This window comes from Grampus griseus, assembly GCF_964374135.1.
Source record: "Grampus griseus genome assembly, chromosome: 6".
NCBI lineage: Eukaryota > Metazoa > Chordata > Mammalia > Artiodactyla > Delphinidae > Grampus > Grampus griseus.
In genome coordinates this window covers 20391931-20409861 of record NC_139000.1, presented here as the reverse complement: position 1 = coordinate 20409861, position 17931 = coordinate 20391931, and the positions used below count along the sequence as shown (strand labels likewise).

General features: G+C 46.1%; 1 protein-coding gene across 1 annotated transcript in view; it reads right to left on the bottom strand.

The window, feature by feature from the left end:
- Positions 1–647: 647 nt before the first annotated feature.
- RNF183 (ring finger protein 183) overlaps positions 648–17931 on the bottom strand; it is a gene marked incomplete at its 3' end in the record, with an annotated part of 360397 nt that continues 343113 nt past the window's right edge. The window contains exon 2 of the mRNA XM_082655855.1: positions 648–1258. Coding sequence (XP_082511981.1) covers positions 648–1220 — 573 coding nt within the window. The 5' untranslated portion in view covers positions 1221–1258. The remainder of the gene's footprint in view (positions 1259–17931) is intronic.

The following is a 17931-nucleotide window of genomic DNA, read 5'->3' as shown; positions in this document are numbered from 1 at the left end:
AGAAGCAGCTGAGTGAACGTGCCCTCCTTGCTGGTAAGGACTCTGCCAGCCCTGGTTCATCCTACCCTTCTCTCCCCCTAGTTCTGACAGAGGACAAGCCAACTGGTTGTTGAATGAGTGAGTGAATGAATTAATGAATGCAGGCCATTTTTACTGGGACTGGTGGCAAAACATCCAAAGAGAAAACTGAAAGGGGAAGACAAACACATTTGCTCACAATTGAAGTTCACTTTCCAAATTTTTTAGCAACAAATAATAGAGCAACTCCAAAAAATGTGAACTGAGTTCAAAGCAGCTCCAGTAAGAATTGCAGCTTGCTGTCTGAGTGGGTCAGGTTCCTGGATGCCATCGCCCAGCCCTTTGGTACAACATGCTACGTAGCCCTGGCATCACAGATCTGCTTCTCGGCCCTTCCATGACTCGTGGTTCACACCCAGAGCTCTCTTCGTATCTTTTCCCATTAGCTTTCAGAGGTTCTCATTATAGTAGGACTGTCTCCGTTCCCAGAAGCAGATGCACAGCCTAGCCGATCCCTGGATTGTAAAAAAGAACGATACTACAAAGGCAGACGACCCCAAATGAGGCTCTGCAGTCCTCATACCCAGCAGCAACCAAGAAAGGCGTGGTTCTTTGTCTGGAACAGATGCTCACCCCACACCCCCAAAAAACTGCTTGGTCCAAAAGATGGAGAAGATGAGCAACAGAGTGACGCTGAGGATGACAGCCAGCAGGTAGGCAAAGATCCGGAACTGCGGGTTGCGGAAACACCCCCTTAGAGAGTCGTGGTTGGAGCTGGGGATGGGGCTGGGGATGGTGGTAGGGGCCACGTCCCGGGGGGGCCCAGTCTGGCTCCCAGGCCCGGGGCCGAGTTCCAGCGTGTAGGCCCGGGGCTGGCGCAGAAAGTAGCGGCTCTTGGGCTCATCTTTGAGACAGAGCTGGCGGCCTTCCAAGATGACGTGGTGGGGCTCCAGGCGGAGCAGGGTGAGCACGGCAGTGTCCGTGGGCAGGTCAGTGACAGGCTGTCCGGAGGCCAGCACAGTGGGCTGGCGACAGAGCGGACACAGCAGCCGGCGCCGGGCCGGAGTCACCAGGCTGAGGTGGGCCAGGCATTCCACGCAGAAGGAGTGGCAGCAGTCCAGCACTTTGGGGGTGTGGAACGTGTTGTTGAAGGGGTTCCAGCACACAGGGCACTCTGGCTCCCGGCTCTGCTTCTCCGCCATCCTCAGACCAGACACTGGGAGGTCTGGCAGGAGATGTCCTGGCAGAAAGGGAAAAGGAGCAAAGGAACACCCATTAAGCTCCGTGCCTGTATTGGCCCTAGGCTGTGTCCTGTGGGTTGTTAAAAGGTATTATCGCCCACATTTCACTGATGAAAAAACTTAGGTTCAAAAGGTGAAGTGAAATGAACTTATCTACAAAACCGAAATAGAGTTACAAATGTAGAAAACAAACTTATGGTTACCAGGGGGTAAGGGGGGGACAGATAAATTGAGAGATTGAGATTGACATATACACATTACTATATATAAAATAGATAATTAATAAGGACCTACTATATAGCACAGGGAACTCAATACTCTGTAATGGCCTATATGGGAAAAGAATCTTAAAAAAGGATGGATATATGTATATGTATAACTGATTCACTTTGCTGTACACCTGAAACTAACAGGTGTAAATCAACTATACCCCAATAAAAATTAAAAAAAAAAAAAAATGAAGCGATTGTTTCAGATCGCCCAGTCCCTAAGCCGTAGAATTAGGTGTGGTGCTCCTGCAGCATCCCCTCTACCAGGCCCAGGCCTCAGGCACCCCACGATCATCGAGCTCCCTCAAGGAGACGGCACCCTGGCTTTGGAAATGGATAAAAATGCTCCTTGTGCTGCAAGTGATTGCCCTTGGCCTCTTGGGCTCCAGGGAGAGGGAGAGGAGCCACAGTCAGTGCTTCCTGCTACAGGGCAAATATTTCCTTCCCTGCTGCCTCGGATCCTGACTAGCCCAGAGATGGGCTTTGTGAATTCCCTGGTCTATCCCTCCTCTGGGGGCAAATGCCAGGCCCTCTCTCCCTCCTCCCCTTGGGCTGCAGGGCCAATCCTCAGTGCCACTGGCCCAGTCTTTGTGCAGGGCACTGCACTGGCCTGGCAAGGGGGCCTGTGGGAAGGCTTTTCCCCTTGACCTGGAAACATGGAGAGGCTCCCCTGCCCAGATCAGCCCTTCCAGAACCTCCTCCCGAAGTTTGGCCTCCCCTGGCTCCTCCCCCACACACACACTTTGTCCTAGAAACTCCCAGAGCACCCACCTGGCCTTCCTTGGCACTACGGCTGTCAGGCAGACTACCCTGAAGGGCCTGAGGCTCCAGCCTCTTCCCCTCCAGAATCTGCAAAGCTTTGGGAGACTGCCTTCTCACCACCAACCCCGGGGCACGTCTCCATAGCAGCGTCCACGCAGCACCTGGAGCTGCCAGGTAGCCCAGGCGGCAGTCTCCTGAGCACACCTGCCTGCAGCGAAGGCCAGAGAGCTGCCCAGGTGGCGGGTAGTGAGGTGAGGGACCCGTGTTCCCCTGGGGCGTGGCAAACAACCAACCCTGGAAGCCTAGTTATCTGTGAGATTGTGGGCGGTCTCTTCAAGACCTGGGATCCCTGGCCTGGAAAGGCAGGGGTGGCAATTTCCTTCTTCTACATTGTGGAGAGGGTAAGTGAGCCTTCTGGGCTTCCTCTCTCCCGGGCCCTCATTTCTTTTCTAAAATGGCTGAAACCTCCTTCTCAAACAAAGGGGCTGCCTGCCCTGCCCTTCAATTGCTATGAAATTCACCTGCTGCACAGCCTAAAGTCTCTGAATACTCTCTGAATATCAGATTCAACAAGTCCTCTCCCATCCCCTTCCGATCACTTAATGTGCCCAAGGAGCTACACCCAGAACATGCGAGCCCGGCTGCCTTCTTTGTCCTTAGATGACACAGATGGTCAGCCTGGCAGGCACTGACTGCTGAGATCTTGGAGTCCAAGACTCAGCCCTCCCACCACCCTTGGGACTTAAAAGCGGGAGTCAGGGAGGAGGACTGCTCCAGCCCCACATCCCTATTTCACCCAGAAACACTTGACTTATATTGGTCATCTGAACAAGTTGAAGACTTGAGCTTCTGAGGAAAAAGAAGTTTAAAAACCTCTTCTCCATCCTAACCACTCACTTTGCAGATGGGAGGCAAGAAGTGACTCTCACCCAAGGTCACCCACTAGTTAGTGGTGACACCTGGACTTCCAGGCCACCACCATGCTGCTGTCAGAAAGGTAGAGCCCTCAGCCATTCAGTCCACCTGCTGGATGTGTGTTATTAACTGGATAGTGAGTGTTTGCCTTTCACTAGGAGATTCCTCGTGGCCAGAAGTCTCTCATGGTAGGAATCCAGGAACTGTGCAGGGGGGCCTTGGGGGTAATGAGTCTCCCTTGTGCCCCCGATATGACATCATCTACCCTGACTGAGTTGGCGCCTGCAGCAAAACCTGCTTACATTCTCACCCATGGCTTCCTGGTTTCCTTCTAGACCCTAGACCTCTGCCACTGCTTCGGGACAGGGAAGAGGAAGTGAAGACATGCAGGAGGAGGGTGGAACAGCTCTGGCTGAAGCTCGGATACTTTGCCAAAGATCCTCACCAATGAATGCCTCCCTCTGTGGACAATTCGTCCTTTCTACGAGCAGTCATTGAGTTAATGAGAGCTCGCCACATGCCAGGTGCTGTGCTAGGCACTGGGTAAATAATGGGGAACAAAATAGACATGGTCTTTGACCTCATGACATTTAGAGTCTAGTGAGGGAAAGAGACATTTAATGAGTAATGGGCAATAAATACACAATTTTAATTAATACTATAAAGGACAAAAAGGAAAATGGGCTTAGGGGACTTGTTGCTTCAGGTGAGATCACCAGGGAAGCTTTCTCCAGAGAGATGATATGAAAGCCAAGACCAGAGGATGAGAAGAATCCAGCCCTGCAGGGTGGAAGAAGAGCATTCGAGCTCAAGGGAACAGCACGTGTCAAAGCCTTAAGGTGAGAAAAAGCTCTGTCGTTGAGGAAGTGAAAGGAGGCCGGGTGACTGGGGTGTAGTGGGTGGGTCTGGATGGGGAAGTGGCTTTTAAGAAGCCAGAGAGGCTGCCCTGGAGGCTGGGGGATGCATCTGGGTTTTATTCTAGGGCTGAGCGTGTGTGTATGTATGTGCTTACCGGCAGGGTTCGGGGGTTAGGGGGGGGTGACCTGATCCTATTTCCATTTTTTTTTTTTTTGCGGTACACGGGCCTCTCACTGCTGTGGACTCTCCTGTTGCGGAGCACAGGCTCCGGACGCGCAGGCTCAGCAGCCATGGCTCACGGGCCCAGCCGCTCCGTGGCATGTGGGATCTTCCCGGACCGGGGCATGAACCCGTGTCCCCTGCATCGGCAGGCAGACTCTCAACCACTGCGCCACCAGGGAAGCCCCTGTTTCCATTTTTAAAGCAACATTCCAGCTGCAGAGCAGAAGACAGAGTGAAAGGGATGAGTGGAAATGGAAGACCAGTTAGGGGCTCTAGCCATGGTCCAGGTTGGGATGGTGGGGCTTGATGCATGTGAGGTGTTGGTGGAGAAGATCAAAGGGATGGGTGAAAGATATCTTTGCAGATGCAATTAAATATACTTTCCAAGAAGCAGTGGACAGCATAGATTCTAGAACCAGGTTGTCAAGGCTATTGACCCCCAACACACTGCTTGTTAGAGCTGTGATTCCAAGTGAACTGTTTAACCTCTCTGTTCTTCAGTTTCTTCTGAAGAGGAAGTTAAAAGTGGTGCCTCAGAGGGTAAAGCTCTTAGACAGAGCCTGGCACCCAGTAAAGACTATATATGAGGTGGTTGCATTATCCCTGCAAATGGATTTGAGAGAGAGGAAGGCTCAAGGCTGACTTTGAGGCCATGAAATTTTCTGCATTGAGCTTTGAGGAGCCCCTGAATTCCAGAGTGTGTCAGAAGCAGACCTTTAGTATTTATCAAAGGCCTTAAAATATACATAACCTTGATTCAGCAGTTCCCCCACTGGTAATTTATCCTGTGGAAATAATCCAGGACCTGTGCCAAGATTTGAGTAGAAAGCACGGCTCTAATGGTTAAAAATTGAAAACTGCCTAATTATCCAATAGTAGGACACTTATTAAATAAATTCTGCTCCATCCATACAAAGAGACATTCTGCAGCCTTTAAATGATGTGATAAAACATCTATTGATATGGAAATACGTTCATGACATGTCATTAAATGAAAAGAACCAGTAATAAAACCATATTACAGGGCTTCCCTGGTGGCACAGTAGCTGAGAGTCTGCCTGCCGATGCAGGGGACACGGGTTCGTGCCCCAGTCCGGGAAGATCCCACATGTCGTGGAGCGGCTGGGCCTGTGAGCCATGGCCGCTGGGCCTGCGCGTCTGGAACCTGTGCTCCGCAACGGGAGAGGCCACAACAGTGAGAGGCCCGTGTACCGCAAAAAAAAACCAAAAAAACCCCCAACATATTACAGTATGATCTAATTTTTCAATATATGTGTGCAATGGAAAAAAATGTGTGGAAAAACAAACACTGAAATGTCAACAGTGGTTGTCTCTGGGGGTAAGATTATAGGTTTGTTAGTTTGTTTGTTTTTCATTCTCTTGCCTGAAAATTTGAACTTTATTCTAACTTTATTGCACTAAGCTTACTACCCTTAAAGATCTTCCCCTCCCCACAAAGCAGGCTTCTGTTTTCTGAAGTTCCATGGCCGAAGCTGTAAAGGGATGCTCAAGAGGAGGGATGATCACTGTTGAATCAGCACCTGGGCCCTTATCTGCCATGGTCACCTCAGGCCTTGTCTGTGGCTTCAGAGTCTGTCGCCAGGAGGGACTCTGGCCACTTAACCACCAACGACTCACTCTCAAGCCAGGACATCCCAATACCACCCCAAAGACATCGCCTCAGTCTGTGAGCAGGTCAGTCAGCCAAATATCCATTGTCTGTAGCATCACCCCAATACTTTCAACCTCCAGAGGAGAGAGGTGAAGAACTAGCATTTTTATAGGACTTCCCAGTTTACAAAGGGCCTCAGTCCTGGCCGGGGTCTAAGTGTGGTAACTCACATCTTGATGGTATAATTTGCCTTTTGCAATTTTTTTTTCCATTTGCATAGACCATTTGATTCTGTAAAACCACCCTCTGAAGGAAGCAGGATCAGGAGTCGACAGTGTGCAGCTATGGAACCAGACTTTTTTGCTGTGAGGTCTTAGACAAATGGCTTAACCTCTCTGAGCTTTGCTTTCCTCTGTAATATAGGCTAATGATCTCACCTTATGAGCTTGCTGTGAGGAGGGGATAATGACTGTTATGTGCCCAGCAAAGCACAGCAGATGCTCAATACACAGGTAGCATGCTATTTTTACATTCATTTTATAGATGGGAACATCAAGGCTCAGAATGGTGAAATGACTTGCCCAGGGCTTCACAGCTAAAGAATGGCTGAGCTTGAAAGATGATCCCAGGAGCCCTGCCTCCCAGGACAGCGTTCACCCGGTCGGTGGACGATGCTGCCTCTCAGGATGCAGGGCCCTGTGAGTCGTCCCTCCACGACCCTCCCTGGTTCCTTACCTGCTCACTTGGTGCCTCCTCCACCTCCTCCAGCTCCTTTGCCTAGCACGGCCCTGCAGCATGTGCTCTGGGCTCTGACTTCTCCCGGCCTGGTTTCCAGGCAGCTGTGGGCGTGCCTCATTTGCATGGTCTTCAGGAAGCTCTTGGCCAGCTCTCCATCTCAGGATTTTCTCTCCTTCCCTCTGCTGCCTTTGGACTGTCTGAGCCTACCAGGGACAGCCTGGAAGCTTTGGTTTCATCTTCCTCCTGTGAGTCACTCTTGCTTTCTCTCTAAGGGGGTCGAAGTCCACTCATCTTTGCAGGCCTCTGTTCTGCACCCGGTTGGTCTCCTGCATCACCTCTGACTGCACCGCCTTGGCTCACACACAGCCTTATGGGCAGTTGACAGGCAGGCAGGTTGTCTCTGATGCCACTTCTGCCCCTCGGCGCAGATCGACCCTTTCCTACTCTGTGCCCTGCAACTAAAATACAAAGGGCACTTGCAAAATATTGAGAAAATTATTTAATCCAAAAGAAAAACCATTAGGGGAGAGTCACTGAAGCATAAGCCTGAAGAGCCTGGGTTCTCGATCAAGTCAGATTTCTGGGTCAGAGTCAAGTCCTCGCTCAGAATCCAGACTCTACTTACTAGTGATGGAGACTTGAGCAAATTAATTTCTCTAAATATTATTTTTCTCAGCTGAAAATGGGCATAATAATTTTACCTATTTGATCCACAGGTTAAATGAGATAATGCATGCAGAGATCATAACACAGTGCCTGGTACACAGTAACATGCAGTAAATGTTAACTATTACCAAGAGATGATCAGGCAAATCACAGAAAAAGAAATACAAGTGGAATATATATGTAATTGTTCAACCTCATTTATAATTAGAGAAATTCAGATTTTAAATAAGATACTGCTATTTTTCCTATCAGACTGACAAACATTAACATAATATTAGCTAAAGCCCGCTGCTATCATTAAAAGTAATAATAGCAGTTTATGTGCTTTATTAAATGCTTCTGATCTGGGGCAATGAATCCTCCCAACACTCCCACAAGGCGCAATATGGATCACATAAAATAAATGACTTGTCCTTACTCTTCCACAGATAAGGAATCAGAAGCTCAAAGCAAGTAAGGGGTTTACCCAAGAGCTCATGAGAAGCAAGTTAAAGAGCTGGGACTGCAAGTATGACTCTGAAATCTGTGCCGTTGCCTCACTGTCTCCCAAAAGTGTGTTCATACGATCCATCTTTTGTTCCCTCTCCTATTCTCTGTACATATGGTCCTCTTCTTTTATTCCTTTACTGACCATTTAAATTGGGGTTTGGAGAATAAACAGAAATAAATGTATTTTAGGATGTAATCAAATGCCCTAGTCCCCTTATTTTGTGTTTTAAAATTTTTATTTTAGAAGAGGTAATACATTTGCATGTTCAGCACAAGAGGTTTCATTTTGCAACGAAAAGTTGTTCTCCCAGCTACCTAATTTCCCTAAAAATTAAGGAATTATGCCATCAGTTTCTTGTGTATCTTTCCAAAGACGCTTTATGAATACACAAGCAAAACTCCTATGTCAAAATATCTATGTATTCCTGTTCCTCCTTTTTACACAAATGTGCATTTGGTATACATGGTTCTACACCTTGCTTTTTGCACTTAACGATGTATCTGAGATATCATTCTGTATTAGTGCATAAAGAGCTTTTTCAGTTTTTTAATGGTTGTATCATATTTCATTGAATGGCTGTACCACAGATTACTTAACCATTCGCTTATTGATCTAATCCCTTCATTTGTTGTTGTTTGGTTTTTTTTTTTTTGGCCGCACCTCAAGGCATGCGGGATCTTAGTTCCCTGAACTGGGATTGAACCCGGGCCCCCTGCAGTGGAAGTGCTGAGTCCTAACCAGTGGACAGCCAGGAAGTTCCCCTAATCCCTTCATTTTAAATATATAAATATTGGCTGGAAAAATAAATGCCAAAATGATTGCAGGATTTAGATTAGCCTTGAATTGTCTGAAAAATAGCTGTGTTCTTTGGGAAGTTGTAGATCCCTAACAAAGACCTCTAAGCATTTTTCCTCTTTCTGAGCAGGAGACAGAGGGATGCCTCAAGGCATGACCTGGTGGCCTGGAATTCCCTCTCAGACCTAGAACGCCCTGCTTTCCAGTATCACTTCTGGTTAACTAAGGTTAGTGAGAATTCAAGACACTGATTCAGCCCAAAGGATCTGGTTCGTATTTGAGAGTTTGGAAGCCATGCTTTCTGGTTTGGCAACTCATGCGAACCATGAAGAAGTTTATACACTTTTACATAATAATATAATTCCCTGTAAGTATCCAAAAGGTATGTGTGATATTGTGATTTATAATAAGAAATATATGTGTATTTGGCCTTCATTCTATTCCTGGCCTGGGATTGAACACACGCTCCCTGTGGTGGACGCGTGAAGTCTTAACCACTGGACCGCTAGGGAAGTCCCTTATTTAAAATGCTATTGCAGAAGAATTTTTATTGATCTGTGAAAATGGTCACAATATACTATAAATGGAGGGGGGCAAAGCAGTTACAAAATGTTATATGTATGATCCAGATTTTGTAAAACAAAATTTATATATAAAGCCTGAAAGCCCATGAGACAAAATGTGCCAATGGTTATCTCTGCATGCTAAGTGTACTGGTATTGACATTTTCTTCTTAACTATATTTTCTAAACTTTTATTAATAAATATGTATTACTTTTGCAATCAGAAAATTCACTTGGAAAACAAGGAAGTCTGAGTTTTCTGCAACCCGGGAATCCAGAACTTAAAAAGAAGCAAGGAGGGTGTGTAAGAAATCAGTCAGGGCATTGCAAGCATTGACATAAAAATAAAATAACCCATGGCCCTTTCCCGGGTCACTGCTTGTCTAGTGAGCAAATGCATTATCATTAATATCTCTGGGTGGTCAGGGCTAGGGAGTACTTTGCAAACAGTGGAAAATTTTCCGGGGAGATACCCAGGAGAGATAGTGAGCCATCTCAGGAATTTGAGAGTTGAACTAATTTAGTTCATGCTTCGGAGGTGAGGTCAGTCAGCTGGAAAAGCACCTCGTCTCAGCAGTACCTTGGAACCGGGTGAGTGAAGAGTCATGAGACTTGGGGAGGCCCAGCCAAGGTCGGGGATGGAGGCGGAGGGTGGCATGAACCATGCAGGGAGGAAGAGGCAGCAGAGGCAGTAAATGGGCAGCGGAGGATGGAGAAAAGGCGGTGACGAGGCAGGTTTTGGTCAGGTGATCAGTGTTGAGCGAGCTCCCACCCCCGCCAAGGGCAGGGGGCAGCTCTCCCTGTGGGGCACCACACTGTTATCACTTGGAGCCATGCCTTAGGCTTATCCGGAGGCCACAACAGTCCCAGCAGCAGAGGCATCACCTGGAGATTGATAGGAATGCAGAAGCTCAGGCCTATTCCAGACCTACTGAATCAGAATTTGCATTTTCACTAGATCCCCAGGGGGATTCAGAGACACACTGAAGTATGAGGACTAATTTAGGAAAAATATCCCCAGTATATGCTCCTTGACTCATCCCGGGTACATTTGTCTTCAGGTTCTTAAAGACTTCTCAAGGATCTGACACCAGGAAGAAGATGTCCCAGACAGGGCTGGGTGAATCTCAGCCTGGGAATGGACACCGTCCCTCCCTCCCCATTTCCTGTGTGCAGCATCTGAGTTTGTTTTACACGTCACAATCCTCATGCAAAACCCTTGGGGCCAGATGTGTTTCAGAATTTTTCATATTTTAGGAAGATAATATGATGCATTTACCATATACTAGTGAGACCTGAGGCAGCACCTGGTAATCAAATGCATTAATATTCTGCAATTTATTTTATTTTATTAATATTCTGCAATTTATTATAAAGATTGATACCCCAAAGAATAAGCAACATCAGGTCAATTTTGGCACCAAATTTAATGAAAAAAACCTTTGTCTCCAGGGCTTCCCCGGTGGCGCAGTGGTTGAGAGTCCGCCTGCCGATGCAGGGGACAAGGGTTCGTGCCCCGGTCTGGGAAGATCCCACATGCCACGGAGCGGCTGGGCCCGTGAGCCATGGCCGCTGAGCCTGCGCGTCCGGAGCCTGTGCTCCGCAACGGGAGAGGCCACAACAGTGAGAGGCCCGCATACCGCAAAAAAAAAAAAAAAAACCTTTGTCTCCAGAACAGGGGGATTTTAAGCATTGTGGATAAGGATTATGAACTGTTTTATTATTTTATTTTATTTTATTTTAAAAATGTGTCAATTGAATAAATTTAGAAACACTGATATAACACTATTTCCCAGCCCTCGTTTACCTCAGACTTAGCAGGAACTACAGGATCTAGATATTCTTTCAAATATAAAGTAGTTCACATAATTCCTTTCATCAAGCAGGTCACATCTGGCATTGTTATTCCCAGATCAATTCAAGGGATTCTGTGAGGAGTGATTGGATTTTGATGAAATTAAGAATTTATCCCAGCTAACATCAATGCGAAACATCAGAGCTAAGGCTGGACCCCAGGGCCTCCAGCTCCTAGCCCTGCGCTTTCCTCTTCTCCCTTCATCTGCCTTCCCCTCCCCTCTCTGTCCCCAGGCAGAGGGTTCCCGGCTGAGGACACAGGACAGCAGGCCTCCTGCCTATGCCACCTGGTGTGTTTAGAAACACAGAACTGCAATTGGACGGTTCTTCCTCCAGCTGGGCTGTGAATGAAGCATCTTGTCTTCCAGTCCCCCAGACTTGCCGCCACATCAGGGTGGCAATAACTGCCCCCTGAAGGTCCTTGGAGTGAGTTGGGCCAGGCACAACCAGGTAAGTCCTGACACTTACTCTGAAGCCTTTCTCCACATGACCCCTGCCGGGAAGACAGTGGCAAAAAGTTGCAAGAGGCCGTTTGTACAAGGAAGGGCCAGGGCAGCTTCCAGGAAGGTCTCAAAGGCCTTCTCCAAATGCCCGGAGAGAATGCTCCTGGACCAAAGTCCATCTCTGCTCTTGGAATGCTCAGCTTGCAGTACCGACAGAGGGATCCTTTCCCAGGGCTTTTAGTCGAAATCAAAAAGCCGGGCCCCTCCCCCCTCGCTGGGCTCCCGGGGCCTCATGGTTCGCACTCTTCTCTATGGCACTTTCTCATTTGTGCTCGTCTCTACATCTGTCTAGTTTCCCTTCTCTCATGGGAGTTTATTCTTTAACTTTTATTGTAGTACATGTCCAATATGGAAAAATTAGGCAACTCAGATGAATATAACACTGACACTTAGGAACAATGCTAGGCACTATTCGAGGGGCTCTACCTGAATCGTATGACATCCCTGATGACAACTCTGTGAGTAGGTGCTGCCATCATACCGTCTCCATTGCACAGATGACGGCACTGAGACGCAGATTAAGTCTCTTGCCCAAGGTCGTGAGGCTAAGGAGCGGCAGACTGGGATTTGAACCAGGCATGGTGGTGCTGGAGTCCACGCCCTAAAACCAGGCCACACTGTCACCTATAAGGAGGAAATAAACTCACCCAAAATCCTACATGCAGAGATGACCACCGAAAAAATAAAGCTCAGGATCCCAACAATGTGAATAAAGCCCTCTCCACAATAAATAAGACTGTAAAAATAACATCTTCTGGATGAGAGGCAACTCAAAGTGGTTTTTTGTAATTATATTATTGTATTCTAATTATCACATGGTTCAAACAAATGGGTCATAGAATCTTCAGTATGAAATTTGAATTATGGTTTCACAATAAGAACTTTTCTATGGATGGTAATTAGAAACAAAGAAAAATTCTTTCTGGACAAAGGTATGTTTATCATAGCCTTTCAGTGTATAGCCTTTCAGTCTCTTTATAAGTATTTTAAATGCAAAATTTTTTCATACATTATTATAAAATATGTCATACTGTTTTGTAGCCTTTCCGCTTATCTTTCCACATCATAAAATAGTCTTCTACAACCTTTTCTTCAAAATGAAAATAGTCTTGTTTTTGATCATAAAAGTGACAAAGGAAATAACAAATTTATGTATTTGCTTGTAGAATATGCATGAAATGTCTCTGAAAGAGTACAGTAGCTGCTGGTAACACTGGTTACCTCTGGAGGGAGCCAGATGGAAGGCAGACGTGGATGAGAGGGAGGCTTTAATGTATAAACTCTTGCACTCTTGATTGTGACTATGTGAATGAGTTATCTATTTCAAAAATAATTAAGTTTTTAAAATGAAACTGATTCATCCTCATTACAAAAAAAAAGGCATAAAGTAGAAGATAAATTCATCTTTAAACTCAATACCCAGAGCTAACACTGTTAACATTTTTGCTCTATTTCTTCCAGAACTTCATCTATGAATGTGCAGATTTATTTTTACCAAACATAGACATATGTGCAGATATATTTTTACCAAAATGGGATGAGGCTGTATGGGGCTGTTTTGTCACCTGTGTTTTTCACTTAGGGTGAATCATGGACAACATTTCATGCAGCCCAGCCCCATTTTAAATGTGTACAAGTTTATTAGTCATGTGAAGGTGGCTGGTTTCCAAAAGACTATTTCTGGATGGACTGCGAGTTCAGCACCTGAACATGCAGTGCTAGTTGACACCAGTGTTATTTTATTGGAAGACTCAGATGAAATTATGATTGTGAAAGTAGTTTGTATAGCGCATATAAGGTTTTACTGTTAAAATTCTGGCCTCTTAACTGGAGGTGTCAGGAAGAAAGGTATAATCAAGACCAGCTGGTCCAGCTTCTTTCTAATGTTGGCCCGTGGAGCTGACACTTCCCTCGTACAGTCTTCACACTCATCTTTAAAACTGAGGCTTGCAAAGTTTAAGAGCGCAAAGTGTTAGCAAGGGTACGGAACAACGGAAACTCTGCCGAAGGTCCTCCACAGCTGGTGGGAGTGTGACCTGTGACAAACTTTTTGGAAAAGAGGTGGTATCTACTAAAGCTGGTCATGCACTCTACCCTATGGCCCAGAATGGCCTCCCCTGGTTATACGGTGAATACAATGCCTGCATATCTCACCAGATGACATGCTAATGGAATGTCCATAGCAACACCAACTATAAGAGCCCCAAACTAGAAACACCCATATGCCCATCAGTAGTTAAGTGGATAAATTATAATATTGTCACACAATAGAATACTATCAAACAATGTCAAGCTATCTCACAAACATGTTGAGCCCAAGAAGCCTGACGAAAATTAAGCGCACACATTGTTTCACCTAACTCTACTGCTGGATAACAAACTGTCCCAAAACTTAGTCTTAAAACAATTTATTGTTTTTCATGATTCTGTGGGCTAGCTGCACAGTTTCTCTTCTGATTTCATCTATGGCTGCATTCAGCTGCAGGTTTGGCAGGGCTGGAAGGTCCAAGGTGACCTTGTTCACATGTGTGGTGGTACTGGGTTCTTCTCCACAGGGCCTAGGTCACTCCCTGACATGGCAGCCTCGGAGTAGCTTTCCAAGAGGCTGAAAGTGAAGTGGCAAGCTCTCTCTAAGGCTGAGCCTCAGACTTGCATAGCATTCGTTCTTCTGCATTCTGTTGGTCAAACCAAGTCAAAGGCTGTCACAGATTCAAGGACTGGGAAAATAGATCCCAGCTATTAATGAGAAGTTACTTTGCGAAGGGTCACACATACAGGGATGGGAGAAGCTTGTGGCCATATCTTCCGTCTACTACAATATGATTCTACTTATATAAAGTAGAAAAGCAGACAAAACCGATTTATGCTGTTATAAATCCCTTGGCTGATAGTTCTGAAGGGGAGTATGAGGGAGGCCATCTGCGTTCCTGGATGTATTATGCTGCTTCATCTAGGTTACTAGAGTGTGTTCAGTTTAAGAAAATTCTGCCAGCTATAAACTTAAGACATGTGAAACTCTGTGATGGCTAAACTTGAATTAAAAGTTTATATGTGTGTGTGTGTGTGTGTGTGTGTGTGTGTGTGTGGCTTAAAAAGAATGAAGTTCTCTTTCAAGTCACAGTACAGCTGGTCAGGCTGTTGGAACAGCTCAGCTCCTGGAGGTTATTTGGGGCCCCAGGTTCCTTCTTTCTTCTTGTTGCATCATCTTGTCCTAATCTGAATAGCTGAAGCCGTTGCTGGCAGTCTGCATCCCACCTAGTGGGAAGGGACTCAGAGGGGAAATCCTGGACAAACATACTCCTTTTGATCTAATAGGGTGGAAGTTACATCACTTCCACTCACACTCCACTGAAACCAACTTATTCTTATGGCTGTGCCTAGCTGGGAATGCTGTCTTAGCTGGACTGCCCGTGCTAAGAAGTGCCCATTGCAGGAACAACTAACAGTCTGCTGTGTTTTAATGATGAAGCTGTTCTTTGATAATTATGCTTTAAAAAGGCCATTCAGAAAAAGCTAAGTTCCTTTATCTCAGTGTTAAAAGATTAAAAAAAACAAGTGGGGGCTTCCCTGGTGGTTCAGTGGTTAAGAATCCGCCTTCCAATGCAGGGGACGTGGGTTCAATCCCTGGTTGGGAGCTAAGATCCCACATGCTGCGGGGCAACTAAGCCCCCTGCGCCTCAACTACTGAGCCTGCGTGCTCTAGAGCCCGTGAGCCACAACTAGAGAGCCCTAGCACCACGACTAGAGAGATGCCTGTGCCGCAACAAAGAGCCCGCACCCTGCAACGAAAGATCCCGTGTGCTGCAACTAAGACACGGTGCAGCCAAATAAATAAATAAATATTAAAAAAACAAGTGACCTGAGTTCTATACTTGCCATTCCTGTGTCAAAATGAAGGCTGTTACAGACTGAAAACAACACGTCTCTCAATACCAGTGCTGAAAACACACATGTGAAGGTACATTTCTGCTGCTACAGCTAAAAGATCGGACATTATTTCTGTTTCAATGACTGTAAACTCAGAACTCCTGGGGAACCTTCTTTAATAATCACTGTTCAGGAAGATAGTGATAATGGGGACTTGTCTGATACTTGGGGATACCGATGATATTCACTGCATCACAGTACTTGCTGGTAGCTATTTTAAAGAAAATAATCACTCTTTTCCAGGTTATTTTTAACCTTTAGTAAAAATAAATGTCCTCTTATAAGCCACCAAAAAATAAATTAAAAGGTCATTAATAATCACCATGCATTTTTCCTTAAATATATAAATATTTTCAACTTATATAAGTAAATACATAATTTTTAAAAAAAATTTAATTGGCCAGATTCCAAGGGTTTATATACTTTCCTAGAAAAAACTTGGACTTCCCTGGTGGTCCAGTGATAAAGACTCCACGCTTCCACTGCAGGGAACGTGGGTTTTATCCCTGGTAGGGGGACTAGGATCCTGCACGCCACGCACCGTGGCCAAAAAAGGAAAAAAAAAAAAAGAAAAAGTCAAGTGTCTTTGGAAAATTCCTTTATATGGTTTTAGAGGAATAGCCTCTAAAATGAAGTGTTCAATGCACAAATGAATGCATTTTAGCAGCCTGTATCTTAGGTGCTGAGAGTACCTGATTAGAGCATATAAGACTGAAAAATCCTATAATACATTTGGATTTATTAATCTATTTTCTACTTAAAATGCACAGATAAGGAATTTTTATAGCAAGCATGTATAGAGTGTAGGGAAACATTTATTTATTTATTTTTATTTACCTTTGGCTGCGTTGGGTCTTTGTTGCTGCATGCAGGCTTTCTCCAGTTGTGGCGAGCGGGGGCTACTCTTCATTGTACTGCATGGGCTTCTCATTGTGGTGGCTTCTCTTGTTGCGGAGCTCGGGCTCTAGGCGCATGGGCTTCAGTAGTTGTGGCGCATGGGCTTAGTTGCTCCACGGCATGTGGGATCTTCCCGGACCAGGGCTCGAACCCGTGTCCCCTGCGTTGGCAGGCAGATTCTTAACCACTGCGCCACCAGGGAAGCCTGGGAAACAATTTTATTTGTAATAGAACTGGGCTACTTCATCAGAGCCCTTCTATTTTCTCACATATATTCCCGCTGTTCCCCTTTCCTGGGACCCCTCCCAACCACTCCCTTGGATTTTCTGTCTTCCTTCTAGAAGAAAGGCTAACCTGTAGCACTAATAGTTCAGGATTTGCTAGGACTTTCCCCGAGACACCTGTCTATTGCTCCCAGGCACCTGGCCAGGAGGATCTCCTTGGAGCCAAAAAGTTAATAACTGGTCCAGAAAATACACAATGTCATGGCCTACAAATTTCTAAAATGAACTTTCTGACATCATGCAGAGGCAAAGGGGTGAGGAGGAAAGTCAGTCAGACCCAGGCCCAGATCTCAGTTCTCCCCTTCTTCCCCACGCGTGTAACCTCGGGCAGAGGACTGGATGTCCCTGGGCCTCAGCTTCCTCATCTGTGACATGAGAATAACACAACTGCAGTGAGGATACATGTATTCAGCCACCTGTAGGTGCTCAACGATGCAGCTTCCTCTCCCGCCACCCACTTTGTCCTTTCAGAGCTCAAAGATCCATAACTTAGGGAATCACAGGGAAGCTGAACAGTGGCTAAAGGTTTAGAAAATACCATCTAAGGAGAACGGGTGAAGGAGTGGTAAATGTGTTGTGTGAGCGTTTAGTCTGGACAGAGCGGGTGCTAAGGAGCTGTGGCTGCCATTTGTAAGCACCCACTAGCTTGCCTGACATTTAACACAGTTGAATCCTTGGAACAGCCCCGTAAAAAACGTCTGATTATGAAGCTCCATATTATAAGTGAGGAAACAGGTTTTATAACTTTCCCAAGATCATCCAGCTGCATGGGGAAATGGAGAGTCCAATTCAGGTCTGACGCTTTGCACGAGCTTAAGATTCTCCTGCCTCGTGACTGGAGGCAGCGTGGGGGAGGTGGCCCCAAAGAGGAGCAGGAGGGGACAAGGAAGATGGCTGTCAGCCACTGGTATCAGGGACAGGCAGGGGCCAGAGAGGACGAATGCTAAATCTTTCTTTGGGACTCATCAGAAAGGGACTCTCCAGGCCTCAGCTGCCTTAGGTATGGACCTGCCTGATTGCAGGAGTGACTGTTTCCTGGAGGAAAGCAGGCTTGTGAGCACCAGGCTGGGGACTGAGCTCCTGGGGGCCACACAGACAGAGCCGAGCATCCTGCCCCTCCTCACCGAGGGGGGCTCAGTGGCTGGCACAGTTGAATCCATCTTTCTGCTTTTTTCTATATGTTCCATTGTTGTTGCAGAGATTCCCTTTGCCTTATTCTGGCCATTCCCCAGAAAGAGTTATATAAAACTAAGTAAGAATGTTAAAATATACAAATGCAATTTTTTTAGGCTTCATCTCTGCATTTTCTTATCCACG